Below are 16827 nucleotides of genomic sequence, written 5' to 3' on the forward strand. Positions count from 1 at the left end.
CAGACTTCTTTTTGAACCCGGTACTCCCTTTTTTGTAGTGTGGTTTTCCTGTATTTCCTATATAAAGATTTGGTGTGCAGTGGAATGCTTTTCCAGTCTTCACTTTATCTGATGTCTACAAGGGAGGAAGGAGAAAAAAGAAGATTGTATAAACCTCTTACAAACCCAGCCCTTGTGCCTGAGTCTCTTCACCGCATCCTTTGACACCTCCACGTGTGGGAGCTGCTCTCAGCATGGATCAGCTGCTTGGGATGGACATGCCGTGAGCTCCAACCAAGCCGATGCACGAGAGCTGTGTTTGCTGGCCCTTTCTCATGAGGGTCATTATTTATACCTCTGCTTATTTTAATTAAATATATATGATTTTGAAGATCTTTTTTAAACACCAGTTGCTCTTAAATGTGATTGAAGTTGCCTGGTGTTTCCACGAGCTGTTAGAAAGGGAATATTTAACAGTAAGCAAAGCTGTGGACAGTGTAACTGTGTACACCTATGTGATCTAGGCTAAAAATCAGAAGCCATCCTCTTGAGAAATGGAAAGAATGAATTCTTACCTGCAGTCACATAAAATATATTGAATAGACTGAGCACATTCTATTTTAGCAGCTGGCTGTCGTAAGGAAGTGTAGATATTAAGCAGTCCTTAGTGCTATGTTGTGGAGATGGCTTGTTTCTTTCCTCTGAAGACAGTGGTTAATCTAGTACTAAATCATGTGAACAAATGTTTCATTGTTTCTGTTGTGTTTACACTCATCTGTCTTTCCTTTGCTGAAGATAATGTAGAAGATTAGTTAAAGTTTAGGTCAATTTTTATCTGAGTCCTGAAGAAAATGGTCCTGTTTCTCCTTTGCTCATGCATTAAATTCAGCTTTGTTATATTATCTCCCAAACTCACTGATCAGAGCTAACGAGATTTTAATGGAGTTATTTATTGGTTCTGCCTCTTACTATATACATGTATAATAAACTAAGCACACAAAACTGTTGAATGGTGCTGTGTGTGTTTATCTCGCTGTTAATTGTACTACCTGTTCTGTGATTCTCTCAAATCTCAGAAGCCAGGTAGGGTTATGATGAGTTAACCAGCTAATAAAGCCTGGAATGTGGTTTAGTAAATGTTGCGTATTCATCTTTCTGTTTAACTCATACAATAAGGAATTCTGTGGATAGAAGTGCCACTTTTGAAAAGAGATGTAAAATAGGCTTTAGACTTTCCTTATCACTAGGAACCTATGGTATTTTCTGAATGACAGCCTTTTGTTTCTATGACAGGGTTGCACTGTGATTCAGGTGCTGTGTGTATTTTCTGTTCCACTTCATGCCTTAAATTTCATGGCAGTATTGTTATGCTTTGTTAAATTTTAGCCCTGATTCACTGTAAAGAATGGTTGTGACCTCAGAGCTGGATGAGATGAGATCTCTGCATAGTTTCCCTAAGCTTGTGGGGAATTGGGGTAAAGGCGTGTATAAGGTACTTTACAAGCAAGTGATGTTGGTTGTTGTAGTCTGTCAAACAACAGTGTGTACAGATAGGCAAAGTGGTTGTCACTGTCGACAATTACCAAGACTACAGGTTTTCTGCTGTGAATTTCTTTGAGAACTTCCTTTGGAGTATTTTTGTTCACTGATTCTGAGCTTGCTTTTTCAAAACTCTTTCACTATGGCTGGAGGTCACTGACTAGTGTGTAACTTGAGGCATTCATTAGGACTAACCTTGAAAGTGAAATAAAAATGGTGAAATATGGCAACTCATATAAAACACTTGCTAAAAGGTGTAATTGTCTCTTATCTCCAGGCAGATTGTGAGGCTTATGTTCTTTTGTAACCCCTGACTTTTAAAGACTAGTTTCAGCAAATTGGTGGTGTGTTTAGTGTGATGAGTTTCTTATTATTGCAGCTTAATGTCCATTTGTAAGGATTCTTTTCCTGCACTGGAGGAGTTTTTTGTTATCTAATCTCATTGTTCAACCAGTTATGCTCTTTTTGCGCGTGTTGACTTTAGATGCTTCTATGTTAATGAAGTCTGCTTTTGCATTGAACGCCATCGTTATCACTTCTATGTTTTACTAGTCAGGACTGATCAAACCTATACTCGTTTCATGTCTTGAATATTTTATTAAAATCAAATTGTCTTTCAATTCTGTATTATAACAATTAAGTCATTATATTATTTTTTTCTTTCTAGCTGTTTGAAATTGCACGTCAAATGTGGAGGGATGTTTGACGTTAGTTGCGTTTCTGAAGGAAGCATGCTGCTCTTGGTCTAAAGTCCTGAAATACAAATTATCTTACAGTAATTCAAGAGTATGTGTCTCTCCCTCACTATTCTCCACTCGTGGGTGTCAGAATATGCTGTTCCAGTGACTTACGGTGTTTCCACAGAGGGTGAGCTCAATTACCAGTTTCAGGAGACTTTTCCCACAGATCACCAGTTTGGTTGCTCTAGCCAGCTACGCAGGGCTAGATAGAAGCTGACATCTGAATTTTAGAACGGAAAACAATTTATTTTCTTCTCAAGTATATATAACAATAGTTGGATGCTTTGTCAGCCATGTAATTCTTATATGAGCTTACTTTCTTATTTTTTTTATGTCGTGTTTGGCTGTAACTTGATGAGCCTTCTGCATCAAGGGAGCTTAAGCCGTAGACTCACTGCCATAGAGATGTTAATTTTCATCAAGATCATGACAGACTTCCTCTGGGAAGTTAATGTTGGCATTATCAAGGGACCAAATGCTGAACAACGTCTCTTCATACCTTTGGTTCTGGATAGATAAGGCTTGGGCTGAAAGACAGTGGTAGAGGGAGTCCAGCAAGAACCACTCTGGGCAGGGAAAGAATAGGATGGTCTGAAGGTTGGGGAGTGTCTGGCCCTTTTGCAGGTGCCCGTTTGTTCACCAGTGACAGTCCATGCAGAAACATGAGTTCCATTCTGTTGCAGCTTGCTCTCAACTGGTCTTGTGGCAAGGCAGAGAATTGCATTATCCCTTATAGTTTAACTGGCATTTCAGTGTCTTGCAGATACTAAATTTACACATCCTCTGTATCTGAACTGCTGAGGCTCTGCTTTGGGATGATATCTGGCGATGTCTGAGATAATATTAACTCTAGAATTGTCTCAACACTTATGATGCCTCCGGCTAAAAGAATAATTGTGGGAAATTGTAAGCAGTGGTGCCAGGTATGTAATTTGGAACACATTGAAGTGGTATGTGTTGTATTGCTTGTTATCTGTTTTATCTAATAAAGAGGGTGTCTGTGAAACTTTTGCAAGTCTGAGTTTTGCCGGGCCTTGTTGAGAAAGGTAGTTCAAATAGAGACTGATGCTTTCTCCTTAAACTTGGTTGTTTCTCATACAGTAAATGTATAAATTTAAGGCAGCTGGGAATACCTTGTGGTCCAGCAGACAGCCTTTTGCTTAATGCAGCAGCTTCGTTACTAGATGGATCCTATGTGTCCAGAGCTCCTGCTGAGTGGAGAGAAGTTAAATAACCACCCATTTGATATTTGTCAGGCCTGCTGACTGGCACAGAGTGCTGGGGGTTTGTGTCTCAATGCATCTCGAGGAATTGTAGGCCTACTGGGGGATGGCTGCCTGGCAATGAGACAGGTCCATTTTCATATTTGGTGGAACCCACAACACTACAAAGGCACGTCTGCACTTGAAGTATCTCCTGTTTCTTTCAGAGTTGTTTATCTTGCCTGTAAGGCTTAAAGATAATTAAAGTGTTTTACATGTAAGACAGGGCTTGTCAGCCCCGTAGAGCAGAGTTAGGGCACTGCTATCATGGAGGACTGATTCCCATTGTGATACAATGAATAGGCCCTCACCACATTTGTACAACGTAACATAACAAGACCTTCAGTTGGTTCCAAGATTAGTTGGATTCCAGCTTGGTTCCGAGACCAGTTAGGTCACATTCATACACTAGGCTGGTGACCAAAGCTGTTGCCAGTGGTTTTGATACAACGGTTCCCATGCTTTGGTGTTTTTGTATTGTGCTTGGGCAAGAATAGCTCCATCTGCCATGACAGCACGTGTGCCCTGTGTGCTGACTTGGGTAGGTAATAAGAAAATTCTGTTGCCCTGTAGTTGTATTTTGCTGTGTCTTACACCTAGTTTACAGTGTGTTCTTCAGAAAAGTAGATGTTTGTGTATGTTTATGAAATGCAAAGCCAAGTTTATGAAGCAATAGGAATAATCCTTCTATTGTTTACAAAAACAAAAGCAAGCTATAGCTTGTGCTTGTACAAGAAAAGTCGCTTTTCATTCCATAGTGAAATGTTACTGACTCCTGCTTCAAAAGACTCCGCTGCCAATGTGACTATTTACTGCCACGTTTGCAAATACTCTGCACACTGTTTTAGATATATAACTCCCATGCCATGATCGAGTGTGCAGTGCCACCCATCCTACAGAATGAGGAGCAGAATGCTGATTTTTGTATTTGCAAGGTCTCTTGGAGTTCCTTGGTGGGGTGTGGTGTGTTTTGTTTTGTTTTTTTTTAATGTAACTAAACTTCCAACGCAAGATAATTAGATGTAGGGTTGTTTTTATCAGTCAGATAGAATGACCTGGCTCATTAACACTTTTTCTTTAAACCTTTCCTATTTCGGACTGATGGACACAGTGTACAGAAGCATCATTTCTTATTTTTATTTTAACGTTTGTGCAAAATTAGAGGATTTTGTGGCTGTGTCTGTTCCCCAAGTCCTGCATTTATTTTTTACTTTCTGTGGCCAGGTTGACTTTTGTCTTTCCTTCCATCTTATGTTAAATCTTCCTTGGAAACAATCCCTAATTTATGTCTTCTGGGAGACTTTTTTCTCATAGCGCTGTTCTGGATATAACAGCTCTCTCGACTCATCAGATCCTTACACCCTCTTTATTCCATAGAACAGAAGGTAGAACCGGAGCCCGCAGGATCATCAGTCTTTCCCTGAGCAGTTGTGTCCTGCTCCCCTCATGCAGCTGCTGCTGTCTGAGCGCTGCACTCAGTCCCCAGCACCGGCACTTCTCGTTGTGCTGCCACAGGTGGCTGTGCTGGAAACCTATAATGATTTCCTTTCCTTGTTGCCATAATCATCTTTTTACCCCTTGTTTTATCCATCTCCCTTTATTTGCTAAACGTCCTTTGATTCTTTGTTCTTTTCACCCCAGTTTTACTCTTATAATCTGAGATCTGGCACATGAAGAAACTGTCCTGCTGCCTAGACAAGGATTACAGTAGTTCTGTCTTGAAATTGTAATTCCGGACGACATGGACAAGACCAGAAATGCCTCTGTTATCTGTTCCTCAAAGTTATACATTAAACAAAACATGCATCCGATCAGTTTAACCTGTAATTAAACATTTTCCTTAAGCAACTGACATCTTGATAACTAATAATTATAATGTGTAGCACCTTTAAAGCCTGTTATGCATGTTTATGTAAGAACACTATTACCATAATAATAAGATATCATTACTGCAAATGTGCATACTGAATGAGCATGTCTTAAAGTAATCATGTGATTCTATTAATCATACTTGAAAAATTATAGTATTTGCTCTCTACTCTCTACAACACTTCTCAAAAGGTTTTGGAAACAGCAGGACCTGTTTACTACAAGTCTAATACATGATCTTTCTTTTCTAGTGTCTCTCATTTTTGTTTACCAAATTGTTGCTTATCTGTCAGCTGGGGACGTCAGAGACCCTCAGTCTCCCATTGAAAGCATTTCCATATTTTGATTTTTATGCTATTTGCCTTGTTTTTTGTCCAGGCAATGCTGCCACCTTTTCTTAAGGCTGATGTGAAATGCACTCTTGAAACTCAGCTCTCCTTGAAATTAGATAATTGCCTTAATCAAGATGGACTGATAGCTAATTGTAATTCTGTTAGTCCCTTGCACAGGGGGAGAAAAAAAAACCCAAGCCGTTCAAGTGCTCTAGTTTTCTTTTAATAGAAGATTGGAAAGTTGGGGAGAGGAGTTTTCTGCTTTTATGTATAAATTTTGTGAAGAGTGTGACAGTTGATTTCTCATATTGAAAAGTTGAGCTCTGTAGACCATCCTTTTTTTTTTTTTTTCTGGAAGAGACTTGTGAAAGTTGGGAATAAACATTTAGCCTACTAAGAAATACGAGCAACTGAAGAGACTTTTTCATACTGTTTATAAGTGACTAAGAGCTAAAATAAAATAGTAAAATAATCTTATAGTTTTCAGTGATTTGTTAAAAGACTTGTGGTTGGTGTAACATGACCTTTGGGACACTGCTGGTGCAGAGAGCAAGAAGGTTGTGCGGGTCTGCGTGAAGTCCGCACACCTTCCCCGTCCTGGACCTGAGCAGAGCTGGTTGCTGTAACAGTTCAGGCCTCGCACGTGGTGTTGGTGGGACCACAACACGAGGGAGCTGAAGTACAGAAGTTGCAGAGATTAAGAGGATAGATGGGATTGTTGGCCTTTTGCAGGTGTTTAACTCATCCAAGCAGAGTGTCCATTTGGGCTGTTGTTAGAAGGGAAGAGCAGGCTGTTTAATCAATGCCTTTTTTTGACCTGTAATCGTTCGTAAAGATAAAAAGCATGTCCTCTCTCAGTAGTTCTATCAGAGCTTTTTAGAAAAAGGACTAAACGTGGAACTCGAAGCCACAGTTGTTTTATGAAATCAGTTATTGTTGTTATTTTGTAGTGTATTTTGATCACTCAGAGGGAATTAACCCCCAGGTTTCAGACTAAGAATGCTTTTTGCGGTTTCACAGTTGTGTAGTGGGACGGATGTTTCTCTGTAGCTGTCAGGCATCACTCTTGTCATTCATCCTCTTTGAACTCATTGATAAAAACGCATTTGTGTGCAGAGTGACCAAATGCTGCTTTACAGAGACCATTTTTTGTCTGTCAGTAGTACCACATCTAATTTACTAACATAATACATGTTGAGTCAAATGAGTATATCGCTGTGTATTTTCTTCCTTACTGCTTAGTGTGATGGATGCACTCATCTGTGACAGTTGGCTTTAAGTAGTCTGGAGCACACTGAAGTATTTATTAATGCCAAAATGTGCTTGATGCCATACATCTCCCTAACACTTGATTCAGTTATGTGACATGTTTCTATATCTAATGTGTTAACTGCATTGTAAGAGAACAGTAAAAGAGGAGGGGGGAATTTTAAGGGAGTGATTTCAAACTGAGAGCATCTAGCAGGAAAAACATGCATGAAAAAATAGGGAAATAAAAAAAATAGCAGAAATAGGGAAAAAACCAAATACATACAGGATTGGGAAGTGAGGTGACAGACATGAGAGAAAAGATGTGAGGACAAATAGGACTTTCAAAATGGATTTTCTATCTATAACGGCAGTAGTAAAACAGGTAGGTGAGACTGAGGTACCTGAAGATGTATCACCAGAGAAAATTGTGCGTACAGTTAGTTGCTCATGGCTGTCAATTAAATTAGAAGGAACTACATACGAAATGGGTACAAAACAGTGTTCTCATTCATAGCTTCATTTAGCTTTTGGAGCTCATCGTATTCTTGTGGACAGTCAGGCAATAGGACAGGAAAAAGGATCGGACTTCCATATTGTTAACAGTTCTTCCAGGGGAAGGGGCATGTGCACAGACGGACGTGTGTACAGTTGGAAGGAAGGAAAGGGACTGTTTCAAAAGCAAAGCAAAGTGCTTTCTGAAAAGGATATAAACTCTTGTGACCTGGGGTATAAACCAGCTTCTCACCAATGTGTTCAGGAAGCAGATTTCTCTGCAAGCCAGTTATTCTGTTATCACCTACCTGCAAAGCTTCATGAACCTTTCTATGTATCGCTTGGCTGCTTTTTCTTTATTTTAACCTATGGAGCAGGGAGAATGCTTTCTTTGTTCCCAATTAGGTTGGCTAGTTCTCAAATCCTCCTAACTTTTCAAGAAAAATTCAAGTTCTTGACAAAAATAAAATGAAAATATATCATCAAAGAGAAAAAAATAGAAAAGTGTCAGGTAAACAGGTTTTTCAAATTTGGTACGTGTGTTTATATTGGAGGCTGCTAGGATAAGGTTGTGATTGAATTCTTAGCTTTAGATTTAAAAATTTGAGAACTATAAATTGTTCTCTGTTGCTTCAGTTATTTCTGGGAAACACTTCTTAGTTTTCTAGTCTTTGGGTTGAGCTAAGGAAGTTTAATATGTTTTATTCCAAGTTCAGCTTTTAAATGTTGCAATGTCTCTGTAAAATGTATAAGAAGCTGCATTGAATTCCCCTTCCTCCACTTTTAAATACAATTCCTTTAGGAGGGAAAAAAAAACCCCGCATGAAGTGTCTATGTTATACTGAGTAATTATGCCCCCTGGGAATGAGAATATAAAGATCTTTAAAATCATTCAACTGAGAGAACAAGCACTTTAACTTGTGCCTCGCAGGAGTCGTGTATGACATGATGAGCTGCTCGGCGGTGTCGGTGTGCGGTGCCTGGCAGGTTCGTGGCTCTGGCAGAGGAAATGAAACCCCGTCAGTTGCTGCAGGATTTATAGCAGACCTGCTGCTGCAGGAAGTGGTGAAAAGTTGATTGATAGTCTGAGGCAAAACTCTACAACAAGAAACAGGATGTGTGTTTGTTATTTTATACCCGTTTTCCTCTCTGCCCCCTGCCCCTCCATTTCAAGGCACTCTTTGACTTTTTGTTCTCTGTTTATAAATCCATGATGCGCTTTTCTGGTAAAGCATGTGCTGACTTCAAAATATCTGAGGAAATGGCGATGGCTGTACCAAAGATTTGAGGCTGACATAGCGTGCCTGCTCTGTTAGAGGTGTTTATCTAAATGAACCTGATATTTTCATTGAATTATATTTCAGCTGAGTTACAAATGAAAGGTGGAAAGCACATCTACAGACAGAGTATTGAGCTTGTGCTATCATGTGTGCCTAAAGCTACCTGTGACAGGAGGAGAATGTGCCACTAAAATGGACCTGATCAGCTATGCTTTACTGCTTCATCTGCGTTTAACAGACATATCTGGAAGGGTAGTAAAACAAAATGATTCTGCTGCATGTGAACTTAATCCAGCAGACCACATAGTGCAGAATTCACTGCTAAAGACAGCAATCCCGAAAAGGTTTGTTCTGAAATCCATTTTCCCCTACAGTGCTGAAACATCAAAGCAGCGCGGTCTTTTCTGAATGGGTCACCAAAGACTTTCAGTGGGATATTGTCTAGCCTTGTGGGAAAAGTTACCCAAAGTAATCGTAATTATGAATACTTTCGATTGTTCCTGCAGGATCATCTACTTCTACAGTCATATCTAAAGAAAGCTGTTTGCAAAGCAAGCAAATAGTATAAATGTTTAAGATTTGTTTTCTCGTTATCAAATGGGAAAGTTCTCTTTGTGAAGTTAAATAACGTATCTTGTTCTTTGTTAAAGGTCAAAAAAGTTGGCTGCACTTGCTGAATCCTTGCAGAAAACCACCCTTACTAAGTCCCACATAGGGTTTGAACTAGAAGAGCTGGAAGCAGCAGCGGTGCTGGTGCAAGAGGAAGAGCGTGTGTTAGAAGCTGCTGGCGCAGTTTCCAAGCAACAGCTGCCGTCCTCTGAGTCGGAGACAAGTGACTCTGAAGAATCAAGCTGTACTTCATCATCTGAGACAGAAGGCTCTGATTCAGACGAGCCAGAGTCCTCAGCTAGTGAGGATGGGAAAATAAATTCTCTACAAGGCACGCGTCTAGAGGAGAGGACAGCTCCACTTATTGACTGTAATGGATTAAGGCAGGGCACAAACACTTCGACGTTTGAGGTTAGTGATGAAAAACCAAATGTTTCTTTGCAATCTACATCTGTTCCTGGAAAACTGATAGAAGAATTAGAAAAACAAATGCACACTGCAATTAGACTTTCAGAACAGCCTGAAGGATTGGCTACTGCAAGCTGCGTTTTACAGGAACAAGAAGAAAACGGTGTATCTGAACTGGACAGATTTTCAAAGGATACTACTAGGAAAGGAAATTTCTTGGAGGTGTCTTCAAAGACAAACCCATTGCTTTTTCTTGGCAGCACAAATGAAGATGGAGACTAAAGGACTGTGGTAGAACATGGTGTGACCCACTAGCAACACAGCTCGTGGCTATAAGAAGGTGTCCAAGGCTGTCCTGAGCTACAGAAATAAGTTGATATTTTTCTTCTTTGTTGTATTGACAGTTTGGAGGACAAAACTGCTTTGAAAAGGATTTATATGACTGTATGATGGTTAGATTTTTATTTTTCTTCTCTGGTTCAAAGTCTCAGAATTAATGGGGGAATGTGTAATTTCAGTAAACTTCTAGAAACAGTTTTCATTAAGCTTATTTGGTAGTAGAATGATGTCCTGAACAAATACAACTGAAATGAGCTGTAGCATCCTTTTAGTTATCTTCATCTGTTGGGATTTACTTGAAAGATATCCTTATTATGTTTGTATAAACTTGTTTATGACATTTTGCTGCATTTTTTAATTTTAAAAGGCTTTATAGCTAACCACTTCAAAATAATGGTTATAACTTTAAAAGTCTAAATAGTGCTGACAAGTTATTTTAAAATATATAAATATTTTATATTTTTGTACAAAATAAAAGAAATTTCTTTATCATCAGTGCAAGGCAGAAGGGTTATAGCTTATATTTCTGCAAGATAGAAGGCTTATAGCTTGTATTTCTGCAGTTCTTACCTGTTTCAGTGTTTTTTTTTCATGTATTCTTTTGTGGTGTTTTTGAAATGTTTCCACATGTGGAAACTACTTTTGATCTTTAAAGAACAGAAATCCTAATTATTTTGTATTTCTTTCTGTATATCCTCTTAATGTCACCACAGTAATGTGCTGTGATTACTTTTCAACCTTTTTTCTATTAAAAAGTGTATAAAAATCCTAAGCTTAAAGACTTCTTCACCAGCGCTACACCCTGCTGGAAATCAGCAGCCTCGCTCTGTTCCTGCGCTGACTCCTGTTCAGTAAGAACTGCAACCCTGATCTGCCAGTATTTTTTATGTTCTTAAATACCTACTGGTCGCTTAATCAGCCTATGTGTTCTGTTCCCCAGGGGAGGAACCTTTCCCATCTTGCATGTCAGTGAGCACTTACTCTTCTAAATGCTAGCAATAAAATCTACACTGTAGCTGCAATTATTCAGCATATGTCTGAGGGGAAAAAATGTGCTTAAGGAAAAAGAAAAGTAACCTGCATCCCTCTCTTCTACACATATGAACTCTGAAACTCCCTTCAGCTGAACATGGGCTGCAGAAAGCTGCATTAGAATGAGCTAGGAAATACCCATTCTGGAAAATGATAGGTATTTGTAATATCCCATGTCTTTGGCTCTTTTTTTTTTTTTTCATTTATTGTTTCTTCTCCCATTTTGTGGCAGACTGAGGAGAATGTTCTGCTTTTCCCAGCAGGCCTTACTTTCAGGGGCTGGCTGCCCCTTCTGGAGTGAGGATAACATCTTCGGTTAATCTTTTTGTTCTTTTGTCCACCTGCCTAAAAGCATAATTTGTTTATGCCATTTGTCTTTTCCACCATGTCTGTGTGAATCCAGTTTGGGTGTAAATGTCTTTAGTGTCCGTATAATGTGATGCCATAGTAGATGCCACGTGAGAATGTGGCACACAGATGTTCACTCCCAGATAACTTCGATATCATTGATGTCCTCACCTTTGAGACCCTACACAGTTGAGCTGTTTCTACCTCTGAAAACATCCTGGTGCCCGCTCGTGTCTGCAGGTCATGGTGTGGTGTCTGTCTGTCCTGCACGTCTGCCCAGCTCTGCCCCTGCACACGGGCAAACCCTGAGTCCCATTCCCAGGTTTCCTCCTCTTCTTGTCCTGTGTTGGTGCTCATCATTGCCTTGTTTGCAAAACTCTGTGTTTAGTGATTGTGGAGCTGATAATGAATGTTGATTTATATCTTGATTGATAGCAATTTTATGTGACCTTTGCAGTGGTGGGTGGGAAGTTTTTGCATATTGGGTGAAAAGAATTCCACGTGTGGCTGCGTTATCCAGCCCACCCAGCGTTCCCAGGATGAGCAGGGCACAAAAGAGACACCTTGCTTCTCTGAAAAGAGCACACTGAGACACTTGCAAAAGATGAGCTCTGGAACCCTGTTTAGCCAGAACTGTGGCTTGCTGAATCCATGAACCACAAATGCTTGGGAAAAGCAAAAAAGCCCCAAACCCCCTTGCTGGCCCCTAACCCCTCAATCCTGTAGTCTGCTGTGAGCTCTGAAAGAAGTGAGTGAGCTCCAATAAGGAGGCAAATTTATGTAGAGGAGCTATTTGGATAAATCTATAGGAGTTGTTCTTGTGCAGGTTTTCCAGGATGGAGTTCAGTTGATATTTGAGAAGCTCAATACATGAACAATCTGTTCTGTTGGCTTTAATATTCTCCTTGGTTCTAGTGCCCTCCCAGTCCCATCCACCCAGGCTCATTTGTAGCACAGCCAATACTTTGTTTTAAGCCATTTGTTGCTCATCATCATAATCAGTCCAAAGGGAACAGAATTGGAATGTCTGGACAAAATTCTTACTGAAAATAAGTTTGAATGTGAGCTAAGCCTGAGAGGGGAAGAGCTGTGGGATTTTGCTGGAGGAGGGGAAGGCAGGTTGTCTGAGGTGTATGGAGTGCTCTGGGGGAGAGATTAGATGGAGTTGGAAATTTAAGTTGCTTAATGTTTTCTTGTTAATTGGTTAACTTTATATTAGAGATTTAGGCTAAATAGAGCTTTTTGTCCCAACTTTATGCTGTGGCAGTGGTGCAGAGCTCCCCTGAAGCCAACTAAGGTGACCATGGGAAGGTGGCTCCACTTAATGTCCTGACACTTCTCTGCCACCTAGACTGTCACTGGGACAGCACCGACCTCCGTTCTTACCCAGGCCCAAGCAAAGGTGAGGCCTCATTCCCAGCGCTGTGTCTTGGCAGAGATGTTTGTGAGCTGTCCTTATGGAAACCCGATCTCCCTGGGTTTGTGCGGCAGCAGCCTGGATCCTTGCCTGAGGCCCCGGGGGAGTCTGTTCTCCATCCTGGCGGCTGCCTGGAGTGCGGCTCCCGCCAGGGACAGCGGGAGAGGGATCTGCAGGCCTTGGCTGTGCAGATGTGCCAGCCCTGCTTGTCTTCAGCTGCCTGAGCGTCACAGAGCCCTGCAAAATGAGAGTGATCGCCAATCTGACACTCTCAAGCCTTGGTTGGCTCTGCTGCTCGGTGGCACTGAGGGGCAGCGTGATGGGAGCGGAGGTGTTACTTAAGAATAAGGTGTTAAAGACAAGTGAAATATTGGAAATAATAAGAAGTAGCTAAACAAAATTAGTTTTTTTTTTCTTCTTTATTTCCACGGGGCCAGAGTGACCACAGGATCTTTTCATTTCTTTCCCCAAAGAAAAAAACAGTGCTGAATTGATTAAATATTCCCCCCTGCCCCCAGCTTATCTTAATTCCAGACAGCTTTCTGAAGAAAGTTTGTAAAGCCTTTACTCTATATCTAAAGAAGAAAGCATTGATCATACTTGATTTACTACAGCAAACTATGGATATGGCGAAGAAATTGCTTCAGAGCATGGAGTGAAGGGGCCAGGCAACCCTTTGCCATTGACACAGCTGAATTCTGTCAGAGCCTGAGCTGACTGTCTCAAGGCTGGAGAAAACAAACAGGGAAACGCATGTCAAACAGATAAATAGCTCTGCTGTTTAGAGCTCTCCATGAAGGCCATTTGTCTCCAAGATAAGGAAGAATGCACTCCAAAGCTTTGAGAAGATAAGCTGGGAGAACAAAATGAATGTGGAATTGCCATGGCTGCTCTTGGGCTTTACACATGGAGCAAATCAGGTACCCCCCGCCCGGGCTCTCTATGGTAAGGAAAGTGTAGCATCCAGGGAACTTGCAGACTTTTCTTCAATATTTCATTAGGGGATGATATTTACACCTTTATAGCAAACAGACAAATGATATTGGTGCCAGTTGTCTTAGCAAGTCACTAATTTTAGTTTCTGAACCTGTCATGGATCTGTTTCTCTCCTTTTTAGTGTAGCTTGTGGTTATGTGGGCATGTGTGAGGCATGATTTTGCATCGACACAACAGATTTGGGTTTGTAGTATTGTGGCACCTATAAATCATACTATTTTTATATTCTTAGATTTTGGAGAAGTGGCAGTACCATTTCCACAAGTACTGCATTTGGAGACCTGACACAGATTGTATCTGAAATGTAATGTTGGCTTGCATTTCATTAAACATTTTCTCATAATCAGAAGCCACCATACAATTGAGTACAATTAGCGGCATGTTGGAGGATGCTTCAGGACAAGAACAAAAGCTGTGTCCCTTAGGCGAGGACTAAGATGTTGGCAGAGCTCCATGATGGAGGACAGCTCTGACCCAACAGCTGCTTGTTTCTGTGGGAGAAGCTTCCTTCAGTCCGGTGGTGCTGTTTAGTGACTGGCAGGGAAAAGAACAGAAAGTTTCAGGTTTATAAACTAGCAGAGTCAGCGGGGCAGTAACGGTACTAACCAGTAACTCCAGGAGCGCAGTGGCCGGTCCTTCTCTTTGCTGTTGATGTTCTGAGTGACTTTGCAAATCATGTTCTCTGGTTTCACAGAGGTGCTGGGCCTAATTCAGGAAGGTCCAGACTTCAGAAAGGAAATACAGAAATGCAGTAAAAAAGAGTAAAGCCCAAATCTGACAGCTGAGACTTCCTTCTCTGCTACTGACTTGTGCTGAGCGGGTGAGAAACTAAAGTCTACAATTTCTGAGGTATTCTTAACTATCTTTCTGTGTATCAGTATCTGACTCTGATTTGAGGCAGTTGGTGCCTTGAGAGCTGCAGTTCTCACCAGCTGGAGCCGCTGCTCCTCTAAACCCCTGAAAATTAGACACACCGGGCCAAAACTAGATGCCAGAAACCTCTTTAAAAAATAACAAAAGTACATGTCTAAGGCTTGGTTGTCATTCCACCGCGTATCCGTACCTCTGTAAAACAGACCTCTTAGCTCCGCCTGGAGAGATTTGCGAGGTCTCATCACCACGTGAACAATGCTTTGGTGGTTGCCTCCTGGAAAGGTCCTTTCTTGGGCGATCCCTGGGCACAGCCTTGCTTTGGGTCAATAAACCAGGATAAAACACATGGTGTGTGCGTGAGACTGTTGCTAGCGCTGGGAACAGATCCCTGGTGTTTCCTCTTGGCAGGCAGATCACCTTCTTTGAAGAGCCCAGAAATTTAATAAGCCTCTCTCATTCTCATCAGTGATTTGGCTTGCATGGCCCTTTTCTGTGCACGACCCCGCTTTCAGCCCAGAATCCCACTTCTTGTGTGCTAAACTGCTCTTGTAGGTCCCATCTCCGTCCACCAGTCCCCTCGTCGCCTCACCTGCTCACAGGGCACTTCCCTGCATCTCATGTCAATATATTCTACTCCTCACGCCTCTGTTCTGCCAATGGGATGTGGTGACACCAAACCATCTCCTGCCTTCTGTGTGGTGGGAGCTCCAAGGAGCGAAGAAGCAGCTGCTGGGCAGGGAGCGTGGAGTCAGCATGGACCTTAAACAAATCTGTGTCTGGCGAGTGGTGAGAGGAGAAAGTTCAGCAGCTGGTTTTGTCAGCAGAGAGCAACTGTGTGTGCTTGGCCTCTGCTGTATGAGCTGGGGTGGGCAGGGGGGGCTGCTGCTTGCAAGGAGGATTTTGCAACCTTTGGTTGTGCTTTTTGGCCTGGAGTCAGTGGCAGGGTGAATGGCAGTAAACATAATTCTAATTACGGATGTGTGAGAGATTTGGGGTTATAACTTATAAATGGTAACGAGATGTTTAAGGCATAAATCAACTGCATATCAAGATGAGAACAAACTCCCCTCAGCTGTACTCCAAATAGCCCAGGTAGTGACCTGATTGCAGCACCCTACCTGCCAGGGCTGTCGTTACTTTTCATCTTGTGTCTGCAATTTTTAGCAATTATGCAGAAATATCCCATTTCCTGCTGTAAATAAATTGGGATTCGTGTTTTGCCTTGATGTAACTCCTCCTCTAATATGCTGCATTGTCCATTGATTTGCCTAATTATGTGTATTACAACCGCATAAGGCGCTGGGTAGCAGCAGGGGTCCGTCGCGTGGAGAGGAGGAGGGTGATTGCTCCATCTGTTCCACGGAGCTGCTGGGAGAAGCGTTGGCGAGTGAAGTGGGAAATAGAGGGAAGGAATTACCATTTAGTGCAGGTGCCTCTGGAAGGGGAATCCCACTGCCAGGTGCTGGCAGGCAGCTCTCCTGAGCTCCTCGCACGCTTAATTACCCTGTAGCGAGACTTCCCATCTCAAATTAGAGCAGGCAATTGCAACTGAAGTCTTGAAACAAAATGGGGAGTGTAGCAGTGCTTAATCTATCTCACTATAGAGACCTGTATATCTCATTCAGCAAGATTCATGTCCCATTCGGCTGAATTTAAAAGCAGTTACCTGGAATTAGATGATTAATTTTAAAATCTGAATGTAAATGTGTAAAAGCAGACAAGGTCAAAGCATCGGAGCCTGCAAATCTGTGTTTCAGTGATGATATTCTAAAATGCAAGCGCAATGCTTTGTAGTGTGGATTTAAGTAGTTTCTCAGGACTATTGGAGCCGGAGCAGGGAGTACCAGGCAGGGCATGGAAGGAACCATCAGTGCTTTTCAGTATTTGCTGTCCTGGACAAGCAGCTTAATGCAGCCACAGCTGCTTCTGCCTTTCACACTCTCAGGATCACTGATGGATCAGTAGTGGCAATAGGGTAACGTGTTGTGCTCTCTCCTGCTGATTTCTAAGAGGCTGCTAACAACTGGAAGCGGGTAACTCATCAGATCAGTTTGTCCCTTA

At 41.6% G+C, this 16827-nt stretch overlaps 1 protein-coding gene across 2 annotated transcripts in view; it reads left to right on the top strand.

Moving 5' to 3' along the window:
• SHQ1 (SHQ1, H/ACA ribonucleoprotein assembly factor) overlaps positions 1 to 10595 on the top strand; it is a 46108-nt gene extending 35513 nt beyond the window's left edge. For both annotated transcript variants that reach the window (XM_082059877.1, XM_082059878.1), the window contains exon 12: positions 9395 to 10595. In XM_082059877.1, coding sequence (XP_081916003.1) covers positions 9395 to 10043 — 649 coding nt within the window. In that variant the 3' untranslated portion in view covers positions 10044 to 10595. The remainder of the gene's footprint in view (positions 1 to 9394) is intronic.
• Positions 10596 to 16827: the final 6232 nt, after the last annotated feature.

Source organism: Streptopelia decaocto, assembly GCF_964273445.1.
Source record: "Streptopelia decaocto genome assembly, chromosome: 8".
Lineage (NCBI taxonomy): Eukaryota > Metazoa > Chordata > Aves > Columbiformes > Columbidae > Streptopelia > Streptopelia decaocto.